Here is a 16,885-nt window from a genome sequence, read left to right as displayed (position 1 = left end):
TAAAGAACTGAGACAAAATCTAAATTTTTACCATAAAGAGCAGGGGATCCAGAAGGAAACAGCCTCCTTTATAAATGGAACAGTTATTTTTCCTTTCAGTTTTAATGTCCTTCCCTACTTGTTTTTTTAAAAAGTTCTTTTTAGCACCCGAACCTTAATATTATGCTGTTGTTTTTTCGTGAGTGTCAACTTCACGCTTGCCCTTTTAGCTTTTACAGCCTCGTGTAATAGCTGTTTTATCTTGAAAAATACAGGAGATTGTACAGTAACGTTTTTTATTCATCTTTTTGATGGCAGAACTCCCTGTAAAGAATGAATCGCTATTTCTGTGGGGAATTCTGCTTGACGTTATGGTGTTATATAGGTGATAATGCGTAATATATAGCAAAACGTATAGTTTTTTTGAAAAATTCTATCTTACTCCATCGCATGACTGTCCGTATCTCAAATAGTAAGCTGTGCCAAAAAAAAAATGTGGTTGAATCCTACTTGGGCTATAATGAGAGAAAGGTCGAGATGGCAAGGATACCATTCTATGGATGAACGATGAAAGATTGCCAAAGATTATCCTTATCGGACAACCATCTAGGGCCAAGCGAAAAAAAAAGATTGTTCCCGAGTTGGATGGGAAGATGTCGTCAGGAAAGATTCAAGAGCAAACGGGTACTTCCTGAGAGGTTGTAAAGAGAGTGCTTTGAATAGACTGAATGGAGGAGGAGTATACGCCTTAAACCTACTTTGGGCCTAAGGCGGCTTGGTGCTACAGTGATATCCTTGGATATCCACAGATTTGATATCCACTGTCTTGAAAAGATTTTCCCTATTGTTTCTAATTTGTGTTTGTTTGCTACAGTGAGATAGTAATAGTAGTTGTGTAAAGAATTTTCGGATTTAACTGAATAGATTTGCTTTAGAGGCTCATTTCTTGTGATGTGTAAAATTTTACTTAATGAATTTTATGGATTTGGAATCCGCTTAAAAAATCGATTCAATGCATTAATTGCTATCAAATTTCTTTTTTTAGAGCTTTGGTTATTATTAGATCGGGTTTTCCTTGCTTATAGTTCATTACAATGAACTATTTGATTCCCCCTCTCTCGATATTCCAGTAATAGATGCCCTATTATAACCGCAAATTGTATGGGATGAAGAATATTAAAAAAAAAATCATGAATGGAAAGGTTGATTGACGAGAAAAAAGTAGGGAGATTACTAGTTCAAATGTTTTGAAAATCAATCAGTAAACGCAACACTTGCAATTACATATTATCTATATATCTTGGACTTAAACATGCTTTCTGTCAGTTTGAAAATAGGCTTGATAACAAACTTATTCTCTACTTTCACTTGACTATTTACGTAGCCCGACAGTATAACAGCTTGCTTATTTGCAAGAACGGTATTGTCGTATAATTTAAATTGTTATTAATATTTAATAGTTATGCTTTATTTGGATATGGCTAAAAGAGTAAAATATTGCATCGAAAAAATTATAATTCAATGTAACATATTATATTCCTTACAATATTCTGGACAAAACTATCTCTAAAACAGCTCTGGTAAATAGTTATTGAGTGGCAAAAAAAAAAAAATCTAAGAATCCAGATTACGGTGGAGTGGATTTAAAAAACTGAGGTAACATTGTTGAAGATGTCATGATAGATGATCCTAGCAGCAGATTTACTATCAGCAAGATAAAGAAGTGTCGCTCTTTCTTCACACTTGGGTGGCTTAACATAGTATCGAGATTAGAATCCAGATTATGGTGGGTGGATTTGAAAAATTAAGGTAGCATTGTTGAAGAATTCATGGTAGCAAGAAGCTACCATCAGCAAGAAGATAAAGAATTGGCGCTCTTTCTTCAGCCTTTGGTGGCTTAACATAGTATCGAGATTAGAATCCAGATTACTTTGGGATGGATTTGAAAAACTGAGGTAACATTGTTGAAGAAGTCATGGTAGATGATCCTATCAGCAGATTTACCATCAGCGAGATAAAGAATTGCCGGTCTTTCCTCGCCCTTAGATGGCTTAAAATAGTATCGAAATTAGAATCCAGATTACGGTGGGTTGGATTTGAAAAATTAAGGTAACACTGTTGAAGAATTCATGGTAGACGATCCTAGCGGCAGATTTACTATCAGCAAGATAAAGAAGTGTCACTCTTTCGTCAGCCTTGGGTGGCTTAACGTAGTATCGAGATTAGAATGCAGATCATGGTGGGTGGATTTGAAAAATTTAGGTATCATTGTAGAAGAATTCATGGTAGATGATCCGAGCAGCAGATTTACTATCAGTGAGATAAAGAAGTGTCGCTCTTTCTTTACCCTTGGGTGGCTTAGCATAGTATCGAGAACTGAATCCAGATTACGGTGGGTGGATTTCAAAAATTGTTCCAACACTGTTGAAGAATTCCTGGTAGATGATACTAGCAGCAGTTTTACTCTCAGCGAGATAAAGAAGTACCGCTCTTTCTTCACCTTTGGGTGGCGTAACATAGTATCGAAATTAGAATCCAGATTACGTTGGGACGGATTTGAAAAACTGAGGTAACATTGTTGAATAAGTCATGGTATATGATCCTGGCAGCAGATTTACTATCAGCAAGATTATCATACTATCAGCAAGGCTTAACATAGTACCGAGATTAGAATCTAGATTACGCTGGGGTGGATTTGAAAAATTGAGGTAACACTGTTGAAGAATTCATGGTAGGTGATCCGATCAGCAGACTTACTATCAGCGAGATAAAGAAGTGCCGCTCTTTCTTCACCCTTGGGTGGCTTAACATAGTATCGAAATTAGAATCCAGATTACGTTGGGACGGATTTGAAAAACTGAGGTAACATTGTTGAAGAAGTCATGGTATATGATCCTGGCAGCAGATTTACTATCAGCAAGATTATCATACTATCAGCAAGGCTTAACATAGTACCGAGATTAGAATCTAGATTACGCTGGGGTGGATTTGAAAAATTGAGGTAACACTGTTGAAGAATTCATGGTAGGTGATCCGATCAGCAGACTTACTATCAGCGAGATAAAGAAGTGCCGCTCTTTCTTCACCCTTGGGTGGCTTAACATAGTATCGAAATTAGAATCCAGATTACGTTGGGACGGATTTGAAAAACTGAGGTAACATTGTTGAAGAAGTCATGGTATATGATCCTGGCAGCAGATTTACTATCAGCAAGATTATCATACTATCAGCAAGGCTTAACATAGTACCGAGATTAGAATCTAGATTACGCTGGGGTGGATTTGAAAAATTGAGGTAACATTGTTGAAGAATTCATGGTAGGTGATCCGATCAGCAGACTTACTATCAGCGAGATAAAGAATTGCCGCTCTTTTTTCACCTTTAGGTGGCTTAACATAGTATTGAGAATGGAATCCAGATTACGGTGGGGTGGATTTGAAAAACTGAGGTAACCTTGTTGAAGAAATCATGGTAGATGATTCTAGGAGTAGATTTACTATCAGCAAGATAAAATTATTTCTTCAGCCTTGGGTAGCTTAACATATTGTCGAATTTACGAGCCAGAGAAAATTTTCTTGGTTTCAAAAAAAAAAACTGAGAAGAATAGTGATATTAAGCATCCCTGTTGATATCCTGTTGCAGTGGTTCCAAGATTCTACAGGCAATAGGACGTTTTCTTTCTGAATAATTTATTCAGCAAGCAACGATTCAACGATAGATTTAAACAATAAAAGCAAATTGAAAAAAAAATCTCTCTGCGATTTCCTGGTTGATGATAACAGACGAAGAAATTGGAAGGCATTTGACAATTCGACTGCTATCCTGTAATATTTTACCTTGTAACGATTATCGAAACCGAATAGCTTCAATGGCTTGATTATGTTCCTAGGCTTAGAAAAGTGCAAGTACTTTCTTCTTAAAGCAGTTGTACTAAATAGATGCCAATGGTAAAACAGTCAAAATGGTCTTTTGCAGTTGAACCTATTTGTCCAATTGGTAATATCTTACAAACTTACCAATTTCAGTTGGTAAACATCTGAATTTTAATTCTCTCTCAAAGGACTGTATTCACTCTTACCTAGTTTTTGGAAACTCCAGTGAACAAGAACCCACACAAAGCAAAACAAAAATCATCGATTTTTCAAGTGCCAATTGGGGATGTGGAGGAGGCCATTTTTACCACGTTCAGTAGCAACATACTTTTGCATTCACTTCTTATGATTTTTCTAAGTAGTAAGTGCTTACTCTTGTTCCCTAGCTGTGTTCATGGTGGTTCGGTCTTAGCAGTAGATGTGGGAGGTAGTCGCAATAGATTTCCGATAAGAGTGAGATTGAAAAGTGTATGTCCTTACCTCATCCTTGTGGAGTTTAACGTTGCAACAAGTGTGATGTTGCACTAACAATATTGTAGACCAAATCGGTGGATCACCTGTCCAATAAGCTCCTTCCTCTGTTAATCCTCGCGTAGGAAGTTCTGCTGTTTATAAGGTTGAAAGAAATAATCCCACATCTTTTTTTTTCAGAAAATCCTTAATCTTCTTTGATAAGGCAGCACTAGTAAAGTACTTCAACTTCGACTTATTCTCTCTTTTATAATACCAAGAACAGTCAAATCATTTTCTCTTGTCTTTTGTGCCAATAACTTTCCACATTAAGATTTTCATTATTTACTTCTGTCAACAATAAACTTGTCTTTAGTAGTATTTTCCTTTGTTCGAATCCCCTGCTGAAACGTTTACCGTGTGCCTTAAGATGTTTTATAGTTTGCTGCATTGTGTAAATTAAAGCTCATGAATGAACAAACCAATAACACAACACAAACCGAAATGTGTTGCATTTTCCACAACACAAAAAAAGACGTTGCATTTCAGGTTATGATATAAGCCGTTTTTCCTCTCGGCTGCCAAATTTCAAAAATCTTTTACACATTTTAAAGAGTCATTAGGCTAAGTCTAATCTGTTGGGGAGATGGATAGAATAACTTGTTGGGATTTCCAGAGAAGAATGAATTTTTATAACTTGCAAAATTGTCGCGCTATTCTTTTAACTACACTGTCTATGGATTTTAAGACGTATAATACTATACATCGTTTAGCCTCATTTTGACAGCCTGATTTATAAAGCTCTTCGTGATTTAATGAAATCCTTAATCTTTTCTGATATCCAAGGCCTATTTTTCGACTTAATCAGGATTATATTTTAAGGGAAAAGTATTTAATGTTCATGGAAAAGATAGTGACCTCTCGCATCATATTAAATTTTTAAAAAAGCTAGTTTTTTTAAGTAAGAAGCAGCAATAAAACTTTATTGCTTTAGAAATTATTACGTATATTCGTCCAATCGTCAATACCTCGCTCTTTACGCTTAGGTTCGAATTTTGTACCAATTCTTTAAGAATAACCCCCGAATCACAAAGGCCATTTAATTAGAATAAATAGCTCTTTTGAAGGTGCTAAAAAAACTACAGCGTAAAGAGCAAGGTATTGACGATGGGGCAAACCCCTTATATACGTAATAATTTCTGTCTGTTTTAAGTTTTAATGTTTCTCTTTACTTTCAGTTGAAAAAACTTTTTTTATTTAATTTCTGATTGTTTTTTTTGAACAATACTAGGAAATCCGACGCCCCCATCATGGAAAATTGCCTTCCCCCATAAGAACTTCCTCCATGGAAAGATCCTCCCACGTGACCCCCTCGCCCCGCCCTCTACCATAAAAAAATCTTCCTGAAAACGTCTGTATGCTAAGCAATAACCTATACTATATGTAAATAATGGGAAGAGTTCATTAATTGCAGCCCTTCCCTCGGGAACTATGGGGGTTAAGTCATCCTCAAAGACATAGTTATCAGACTTGTCGACTATTCTGAACAATATGGCTATTTCAAAACTTTGACCAGGTGACCTTGGGAAAAAATGAGCATGGGAGGGGACCTACTTCACCTCTGATTTCTTTTGGTCACTTAAAAAGCGCACTAGAACTTTTAATTTCCGTTTGAATGAGCCCTCTTGCGATATCCTAGGACCACTGGGTCTATGTGATCACCCCCCGGAAAAAAAGACAAATAAACACGCATCTGTTATCTTTCTTGTAGCAAAAAAAAATTCCTCATTTTTGCAGGTAGGAGCTTGAAACTTCTGCAGTAAGATTCTCTAATATGCGGAATCTGATGGTGGGAATTTCATTAAGATTCTTTGATTTTTAGGGATTAAGATTTGATTTTCGAAAATAAGGGAAATTTTCTCAGGCTCGTAACTTTTCTTGGGTTAGACTATACTTTATGAAACTTGTGTATTTGAAATCAGCATATAAATTGGATTCTTTTGATGTATCTATTGGTATCAAACTTCCATTTTCTAGAATTTCGGTTACTATTGAGCCGGGTTGCTTCTTACTTACAGTTTTTTACCACAAACTGTTTGAAAATGGGCCAGAATGGCCCTTTCTAAAAAAATTACTATTGAGTCGGGTTGCTCCTTACTTACAGTTCGTTACCACGAACTGTTTAATTATGGCGGTTTTTAATAGCAAGTACTTTTGACCAACTTAACCTAGCGAGCCACTTTTGGTAAGTCTTGACTTGTTCATGAGTACGTGGGCGGTACTGAACCACTGATTGGATCTGTCACGGGGTTTTCTGCTTGGCTTCCTTGCCACAGTAAGGTGGTAACTCATACTAATTTTGAGGGAGAGTGCAGAGGGGGGGGGAGGTGAAGGCATTGTAGAATTCTTCAATATTGGTAAAGATAAGTTATAGTACTTTCTTTTTACTTGTTGGGACTTTGGCAACTTAAATAAGTGAAAGCAAACTGAACAGCCAGCTAGCCTTCATATAATTAAAGTCGCTCAGGATCTGAATGTAAGCTTATGTGAATTGGGATCTTATATGTAAATTAGGAACCGAATTTTATAAGTAGAGTGTGAGTTCCTTTTGAAAGGATGCTCTTGGCGGTTAGTAGGCTTTGTCAAGAATAATTGGCGACACTTTTTTTTGATAGGTGACAGAAATTCGTTCTCTGGTTTCCCGAGGATTTGTGTATTTAGGGCTCTTTTGGGCGTTGCAGGCTTACACAAAAACCAACTCCGCTAACATGGCTAATAGTGGCTCCGTCATTGCTCAATCTTGGGACTAGATGGATACCTTACCCGAAATTACCGTTCATGGATCAAACTTGGACCTCGTTTTGGACCAGTAAGCCGCGTCAATGAGGTTTTATATGATGGGGATTTCCAGCTCTCAGGTTTCTTCCAAGAGAGCGGACTTATGCTTGAAGGGTTTTTGGAATGAATAATTTTACTTGGTGCGATTGTCCTTTGTCACACCATGTAATATTGGGTCTCATTCAACATATATTCAAGCTGAGTGGTGAGTGTGCTTCAAGTTGTAGCTAAGGCCGTAGGAGGAGGAGTTTTTGCTTGTTGAAGGTATTCTTTCTGTTCATTGTAAAGTGGTGGGAGGTGTTCATGAAACTTGATTTGTGGGTAAAAGGGTAGAGCGGTGGAAATCAAGGAAGATCTATATTAGACTAGCAACTCCATACGGTTAGAAAATATGTTTCTTGCTGGAAAGTGAGGAATGATAATTTAATCTTGTGGCGGGAGAGTTGACGTGCGCTTGTGTCTCACGTGCCGTGTTATTGGGGATACTGGTATCTAAGATTTACGGGAGGAGTTAGGAGGAACTTACAATATATGCTACCATCTTTTACAAGAACAGAATTGAAGAAAGAGCCCGTCAGTATGTATCTCACAGGTGAAGCCCAGCATATGGCAGGTAAGTCATTGCTGGTTTTACGTTTTATTGGCCTCAATTACTCCAGGTGCTACTTCAGAATCTGGTGATCATGATCTTTACCACAGTTGGCCCATTTCACAATAAGTGTTACATGGATTGTCCTTGGGATTTTTATTGGGCCCACACATCTGGATCCCTTCATTTCGGTGGGATTAAGTGGTCAACTAGCAATCATGTAAGCAGCAGATTGGCATCGAAGACGACGCCTTGGGATTTTCTTTAAGTTGAACACGAAAGATCTCATATCCAAGACTAAACCAGAAGTAATAGCAGAATCAAGGGCAGTAAAATCAGGGAACTGTAACTGAAACGCCCGTGAAAATCTTATTTGAACAGCTATAACAAGCCCGGGGATTGCTGATTCAAGGTCTTCACTCGAGATACTATCGGGAACACCTTTTATCCAAGCCGTGCGTTTTTCAATCGATAACCTTTGCCCGAATATTGAGTAGGCTTGACGAGGCCTTGGCGGCAAGTGATATGGCTGAAGTTTATTCACGTGTAAAATTGACAAGCAAAATGACAAGAAAAATTGCAGTTGATGAATGCTCTGTGAACGATAATAGTAAATCGATTTGGTCTTTCCAAAGCTAATTGTCTGGCTTCTTTTGGAGCATTGGTGTAGTGTCCTTTTGGTTGCTCGGTTAGTCTGTAGACGTTGCGGTTTGAATTCCTTTTTGTCGCCCACTGAGACCGGTAAAAATCCATTTATATCGGACGAACCATTCTTGGCCAGATCTAATTTATATAAAAATTAGAGAGATTGATTGATTTTCGCTTTGGTATTCGTCCGCCAGATTTAACATCGTCAGATGAAGGAAAATTTTTTCTGGCGGCGAAAATTTGGTTCGCTTCTGGTTTTGTATCAGAGTTGAAAAATCAGTTTCCCTTGTCTATAAAATTACGTTTGATGTAAAGCCTTCCTGCTCATGCACTCTTAAAATTTGGTATTGGTGATCTGTTTTATATAGCTATCTGGCTAAGTAAATTTTCAAGAATATTTAAAATGAAGCTTCATTTTGAATTATTCCATTTGAACATATTCCCTTTTGAATTCGCACAATGACGATTTCTGAAGCATTTTTATTACATGAAGGTTTTTTTTGCTGAAAAGTTTGACGGTCGTTCTTGTATTAGTCGGTTGAGTCTTAATGCCAATTAGTTACTTACTAAAACCAATGAAGATCTGTGTATACTCCAGGTCCGATGTTTGGTCAAGGTTAACTTAGTTGATAATTCGAAATTTTAACTCGACTTCGCTTCAACACTTGGCGGCCAGATTCTATGATACGGACGCCTAGAATCTTTTCATCTGCCGGCCAGATACAAGATGGGAAGATAGTTTTTAAAGTTGGCAAAAATTCGGTCATTCCCTGTTCTAAATCAGAGACAACGCTTTAGTGTTGCCTATAGTAAAGGCCTTATCGCTTCAATATTTCTTTATTGTTATTTATTGTTTCTCAGAGTCTCTTCATACGGAAGGGGTGGTCATATAAACTTCGGAGGAGGCTCTTTTGATGGGAGTTGTGCCCCAGGGTCACATAAGGCTCTTATTGAAAGGGTTGCTGTTTAAACTTTGGGGGATGCTCATTTGTTTGGAAATTGGAATTTCTAGTTCCTTTTTAAGAGCCAAAAGTGATCGCAGGGCTACCAGCACCACTCCCCTTCCACCTTTTCCCCTCAATTGGATCCGATCAAAATTTTGAAATGGCAAATATTTAAAAACTTAAAACCTTGGCAATCAAAAACGAACGTAAATTAATAAAAAAAAAACTTCGAAAAAGAAATTTTTCAACAAAAACTAAAGGCCACATTAAACGTCAGATCAGCAGAAATAATTTCCTATAATAATTCAAACTTAAAACGATAAGAAATTGTGTCCCCTTTCCTAGTTGTAAAAGTCTAAAACCTACAGCGTCGTTAGCACTTTACTGAAAACTATATAGGTTTATTCATACCTGGTAATAGCGAGTTTTATAGGGATTTTCCTTTTGGTTGTTTGAAGAATTGTTAAGTGTTTAGGATAGTAGCCTACTACATTTTGTCGGTGTTGCCAGGTTGAACCATGAAAACAAATAAGCAGAACCAATTAGTTGATTTTGACAACACCTTTTGTCTATAATAATTTAGTATTGGTGTCCTATTTGTGATTGCTGTATAAAATTTCGGATTTCCTAAAAGCCTCAAGCGAATTTATTTTTCTGTCAGAAATCCGAGTCAGAATTCACTCCTTGTATAGGTTATTTTTGAAGCTTTTTTGCAGTATTGTATATATTTCTGTTATATTATATATATATATATATATATATATATATATATATATATATATATATATATATATATATATATATATATATATATATATATATATATATATTATTTTTTTTTTGTAGGAAAGTTTGACGGTCGATCGTCTATTAGTCGGCGAAGTTTTAATCCCTTTTCATCGTTCACTAAGACTGGTGGAGATGCATTTATCCTTGGAGAGACTAAGATTGGACCTATTACGGACGCACAAAAAGTCTTAATAATTGTATGTCGCCATCCTTTATTTGTTTTTTTTTCACGAATTGATTTCTTAATTGATGCTGTTGAAACAAAAGGGAGTAAAACTCGTAGATGGGTTTCTTAAGTCCTGGTGTGTTAACTTTCATTTTTTTTTTGTATATTTTGTTTTCTTGGCTCTGCTTAAGATTAAGACAGTGTTTAGGTTTTCAAGACAGTTTTTCGTTTTTTTTTGTTTTTTTTTTTATGGTCCCTGGTGCAATATCTAGTGAAATGGCGAGAAAAAGAATAAAGATATTTACAGAGAGGGAGAATCACTGCTAGTATTCAAAAAAATTGTGATTAAGAAATTTTTTTTTTTCACAATACAAAAATATCTATATTTTTTATTGTCTTTAGTGTCATTTTCTGGATTTTTTTCCCCCACAAAACTTATCCATATATTCCAGGAAGGAGACGGTTTGACCCGAAACACATTACAAGAGAAATAACTAACCGACTTCGAAACACGTGCTCATCCCAAATATGAGGAGTTCGCTCATGGAGCTATTTCACAAATATGTTGGTTTTGAGGTTAAGGTTGATTTTGAGGGGTTAAAATTCGTGTTCCGTATAAAGACGTACAACAACAAAACTGATGTCTTGAATTGGGTACTAGATCACGGTGATTATGAAAACCATGTTTATTTTAACGTAAAATTTAAACTTTCATTTAAATATTTCATTTGTGCTAAGGTCTAAAGTGCTAAATATAATATAAGTGCTGAATAATATAAGTAATATAATATATAAATAATATATTATAATAATAATGCTAAATAATATACGCTAAATAATATATTATATAAGTGCTATATAATATAAGTGTTAAATATAAGTGCTAAGGTCTTCGGTTTTCGGCTGCTGCTCTGCAACTAGATGCTGCTCTGCAACATCGCATCGGTAAAGGCAGGCTTATTGGCTAATCGCGGAAGTCCATTTGCTTCGAAAAGGGACGGAGGCGGTGAACACAATTCATACTTAAAGTATGACTCCAAATGTTTGTCGCTATGTCCCGTAATTGTTGAAACCGACCGTTGAAACATCAAAGCAACTGATCAAAACATCAAAGATCAGCGGCAACTGACTGTTTGTTAATAACTCTTTCAGATTCAGCGTGGTTTAACACTGATGGAATATTTAAAGGAAAATTTTAATTTATTTTGAAACAAAGGTGATTTTCATAATCATCATTGTCTAGTACCCTAGTCTAGACATCAATTTTGTTGTTGTACGCCCTTGCATGGAATTTCAGCTCCTTAAAATCAACCTAAAAAAAACCTAAGTTTTAATTTTACGTTCAAATAAAAGTGATTTGTATAATTACAATGATCTATTACCCCATTTTAGACACAAATTTTGTTGTTGTACGCCTATATATGGAAACACGAATTTCACTCCCTCAAAATCAAGCTCAATATAAAAAAAAAAAAATTATTTGTGAACCAGCTAGATGAGCTAACTTTCCATATTTGGAATCAGCACTGGGTTCAGCACTGTTAACGAATGCTTGAATAGAGAAGATTAGCTCATTTTAGGCCTAACAATTTAATAGTAATATGGAAATACACGAAAAAAACATAGAATATACCCTAGAATGCAGTGAAATCGAAAAGTAAAGAATATAGTAAACAAAAGTTATTTGCTTTCAGTGTCAGCGAAAGCTGAAATAAGACCTTTTCACAACGAGATTTAACAAAAGGCGAGCTAGTGATCAGACCGTCGAGACTTGAAATTGTTTATCTAAGAATGATTTGACTTATGAGTTCCGATTAATTCAGATAGAAAAAATTTTCAACTGTAGTTCTTTTTCTTTTCTATACAGCTAAGAATTAACACTGTAGCTTTCTATTTTGTTGATCTTTGCCGAATAATCAAATTGGTTAAATAAGTTGATCTTTGGTGTTCATTTCACCGTTTATAGCGGATAGTTTCAACAATTAATTTGTCGTAATGAAACTAGAACATCAGTTGGCTAATTAATAAATCTGGTCGCTTAAACTTGTTAAGGGAAAGCTTACTCAATTATATATATGTATCTTTAAAATAAGAAAAGTCGGTTGAATTTGAAAAATTTTTATGGGTGAAAAGCGTTATCAAATTTTACGAATTAATTTCGATTCTTTTTTCACGCTTCAGTCTGGCAACACTAACGAAAATATGACACTGATCTCATATTTTTGAAATAATAGAATAAAATATTTCCTAAAGTCTTAATTTTCAGGTATAAATAAACCTAGGGTGGTTATGGGAAGGGGGTGGGGTAAAAATGTTATATTTTAGTAGACTTCGCACTTATAGGCTATTGACACTTCAGCTCATAGGAGGGGGGAGGGGGTCCACGCCACAAATATTTGTTGTAATATCTATGTATTTGGAGTTTAACCTCATAACTTGACGTAATACCTGTGTACTGTTTTTTTAACCAGTACAGTTGCTACACCTTTATACTCAACAACAACTTACAATTTTGTTTTTCTAGGAATCCGGATCCCTGATAATTTGGCCAGAAAATCCATTTCCGTATACAGTAGCTGTGGCCTCTCCCAAAAAGGAATCGAAATTAAAAGGCCTCAAGAGTTTTATCGCATACCAGCTTACTCCTTCGGTAAGTTATGCCTCTTACTCCCTCTCTCTCTTTAATCGCTCTTTTCTCTTGTTGTGTTTCCACCTATTTACTTTTCAATAAAGTGGCTAAGTAAATAGTATACAGATTATATGTTTGGGTATCCAGAGGATGGTTTTCTTGCGTAAATTTTAGCAGAACCGGGAAAAAGGGAGAGGGCAAGAGGTAGCATGTGCCCCTGGTGGCATGCCTGGGGTGGCAAAGCAAGCTAAAGAGTAAAATTATAAAAAGAAGTTCCCCGAAAAAGAACTAGTCAAACGTTTGAAATTATCTAAATTTTAATGCGCGAGTGTTTTGTCAGGCATAATTACTCGCTTTTAATAGCCTCTGGCCTTTCCCTTCTGTTTTCTTTAAGAGCTTATTTGTGCATTGGGATGATAGAGCGCTGTTATAGGCGCGAATGAGGCGTCAACGGTCGCCTGCTGCTCGGCTAGTTAGGTAACCTAGGTATGCCCCCTGTTAATAATTTAGGAGTTTTCAGCGGACACCAATTACTACCCGAGCGTTTTGTCAAGCATAAGTACACGTTTTAAGTAGCCTGTGGTTTTTCCCTTCTGTTTTGCTTTAAGGGTTTATTTGTGCATTGGGATGATAAAGCCGTGTAATCGCATGGTTGAGGTTTTAGTGGTTGCCTGCTGCCCAGCTCGGTAGGTCCTCCTCTTAATAATTTCAAGAGTTTTAAAGAGGCGACAATTCACGAAAATGTAAGGAGGCGAAGATTTGTTTCTATTATTCTTTAGTGAAGACACAAAAAGGTATCTCTTAAAACTTAGGGACGGGCCTGTTTTTTCTAATAAAAATTCCCAAAATAGGTATTTTTCATAATCAACCCCTCCCCCGATAAATACCCCTGCGAGTTTGCCCATGTTCCCCTGTAATTCGTCTGATTTAAGGGTTTTAGACAAACCCCTCCAACCCATTAGGGTTGAAACTTGAAGCTTATCAGTCTATTCCTACCACGTGGAATAGACTCCAGCATAGAACCAGATTAACTGTATCGAAACAGATTAACTATATTTTCAGTGGGTTATTTTTCTGTATTTTGTATTTTTTTTTTATGTGTTGTTTTGAGGTCTTATATTGTAGTGTTTCGTTGTTTATTTTAATGTTCGTTTTTGTAAATCGTCTCATGCTCCATACTCTTACTCTTTTTATTTTTTCATTTTAGCACATCCTCACAAGCTCCGTTTTGGTTGTGCTATTATATAAAATAATGGTTATTTTCAATAAAATTGCTTTACTACTACTACAGACGTACCTAATGGCACAATGACACTCTTATTTCGTTTAATGTTTTTATCAGTTTAAAAAAAAGTCATGCTTTCGCCATTGCCCCATGTTGAAACAGTTTTGAAAGATAAGCGGCGAACTTAAAGCTACAAAACTCCGACAACTTTAGCATAATCGTAGCTATACCTAAGTTTTTACACAGTTTATATTTAACGCTTGAACGATTCAATGCTAGTGAAAGATGTGAATAAAAGTTTTTCTAAAAACTAAAGCCCTTCTTAAATGGCGTAGATGCCTGTCTTAGTTGACAGATAACGATAATATTGATGCCTCATTTTTGAGTATTAACACGAATAAGGCAAATATAACTAATAAAGCTTAAGTAGAACACCGTCCCATGTTTTTTGTTTAACTTAAACTTGAAGCAATTAACGTTTATGGGCGGTATCGTTGTCTTGTTAGGAAAGGAGAGAAAATAAAAAGGAAAATTATAGATTTATTTTTATTTTTACGTAATTATATTATATGCCTGCGTCTATTGTAATTCTGAGAAAATACTGAAGTGCACGTCTTGACTTTATTAGGTTTTCCTCCCGTATGAATTGTTATAGAACTTGATAAATTAGAACTATGAGAAAAAACTTTGGTGCACAGCTGATATTCGTAGTACTTTTCTTCTGTATGTATTCTTTGATGTCATTCAAATCAGAGGTGATGGGAAACTTTTCTGTCACATATGCTGCTCTTGTATGATTTTCCCCTGTATGTATTATCATATATCTGGATAACCAAGAATTTTTAACAAAATGGTTGAGACTAGACTTTGAATTTGAATTAAAATCAAGTAGTTGTGGGCATCAAGCCATGGCTAATTGTAGAAAAAGCCCAGACATATAGTCCGAGTGAGTGGGAGGCAAATTAGGCATAAGCTAGAATTGTATAAAAAGGATGTCAGTTCATTTGTTGATAGATAAGTCTATCTATTGTCCCTCCATGCGTCATTGTTAGTACAGAACCTAAGGTAGATAGTCGTAGAACTAGGGATGAATGGATGGAAATGGTTTGATTTTTTATACGTTTGCGTTTATCATGTTTGTTTGGACTTTTTTTCTGACTTTTTCTGACTTTGTCCTGCTCTATTTTTATATTTCTCTGATTTTCCCTTGTATGAATTATCATGTGCCTTGATAATTAAGAATTTAACGAAAATAGTTAAGTGTAGGCTTTGTATGAAAATGGTTTGATTTTTATTTTTCTATATCTATTTGATCAAAATTTTGTCATTCGACCCTCTTGAAAATCTGCGATGAAGGTGTCAATTCCTTTATTCATGCTAGTATCCTTTTTTGATTCTTCCAAAATTTATCCATTTAGTAAAACATATGTTATGAAAAATCATAGTTAAATTTTAAATTTAAGTTATTTTTGGTCCTCTCGGAGTTTATTCTTGATTGTGCCTAGTTCAAAAGCAAAACCTTAGTATTTCTCGATCTTGAGAAATTCGAAGCTCACAAGAGCGGAGACAGATATTGCACGTCTGTTTTGGGACTTTTGAAAAGAGTAGAAATTGCTGCCAAACTAATAGAATTGGCAAAGGATGTTTTGAGGAAGCACGCACAAGTGTATTATTGATCTCGGGAGGATAAGTCACTCTTAATAATCAAAACTGCGGTAAAAAAAAAAGCAACAACAATTGAGGAATAAGAATTATAGAAGTGTTGGGATAGAAATGCTGGAATCGAAGATGAGGAAAACATGTTGGGATAGAGAGAACCATGGATAAATGTATCAGGGGATAGAGGGAATTATGCCTCTCACTGGACTATCTATCTTGGCTTTCTCTGCAAATCGAAAAAGTTACAACTAAGTCTAAAGTTAAACTAAAGAAAATAAAATAATAGAAGATGCTAAGAATGTTATGTGTATTAGAGTTCATTCACGTTTTTTTTTACTATAAAATTACTAGTAATTTTACTAATAAAATAAAGTTTAGTATGATCTTACTAACAAAATTACAGCTGCATGTAAAAATGAAAAATCAAAATTATATAAGCTGCTACAGAAGTAAATGAAAACGAAACATTTTTTGCCATCTGGCTCCATCTAGTCTTTTCATGCCTGAAAACCAGGATTTTTTTATGATGTTTCTTTAGTTGGAATTAGGTCAACTTTATGTGGAAAAACCTTCACTCGTATTTTCAAATAAAATCATGAAAAACTGTATACGGAAACTAATGCGGTAAATTCAATAATGATTTTTGCTCCTAAAAAACTCAAAGTTCTTGCAGAAGCTAGAAAAATTTTTTCTAAAGATATGTCCTAAATTTCCCATTATGCAATACTTTCTATTTATTCTCCACCGGGTATTAATTTTTAATATCGTATCTACTGCTAACCAAATTAGACACATGGGATTTCAATATGCCTTTGTAATATTTGAATGTCTTTATTATTTTTATTGATCTCTGAAGTGAAATTATTTCATTATTTGTGCTTTATGTGATTTAAGCTATGCAATAAAAGTGGTAATTTTAGAATAAATATTTATAACGAACAAATATATAAATAAATAATATGTAACGAACATGGCTAAATAGGGTAATTGGTCTTTCTAAAAATTTGCTCGTATAGGTAAGTCAATAATTAATAGTTTAAGGCATTGAATATTTTCAATGGCAAATATTAATGCCTAAGTTCGAGTTTTAGCTATTC

At 35.3% G+C, this 16,885-nt stretch overlaps 1 protein-coding gene across 1 annotated transcript in view; it reads left to right on the top strand.

Annotated features, from left to right (window-relative positions):
* LOC136042136 (sorting nexin-33-like) overlaps positions 1 to 16,885 on the top strand; it is a gene marked incomplete in the record, with an annotated part of 238,796 nt that overhangs the window by 44,605 nt on the left and 177,306 nt on the right. The window contains 2 exon segments of the mRNA XM_065727054.1: positions 10,167 to 10,306; positions 12,800 to 12,925. Coding sequence (XP_065583126.1) covers positions 10,167 to 10,306; positions 12,800 to 12,925 — 266 coding nt within the window.

Source organism: Artemia franciscana, unplaced genomic scaffold (genome assembly GCF_032884065.1).
Source record: "Artemia franciscana unplaced genomic scaffold, ASM3288406v1 PGA_scaffold_67, whole genome shotgun sequence".
NCBI lineage: Eukaryota > Metazoa > Arthropoda > Branchiopoda > Anostraca > Artemiidae > Artemia > Artemia franciscana.
Note: the sequence above shows the minus strand (reverse complement) of the source record. Positions and strands in the feature narration are given on the sequence as shown.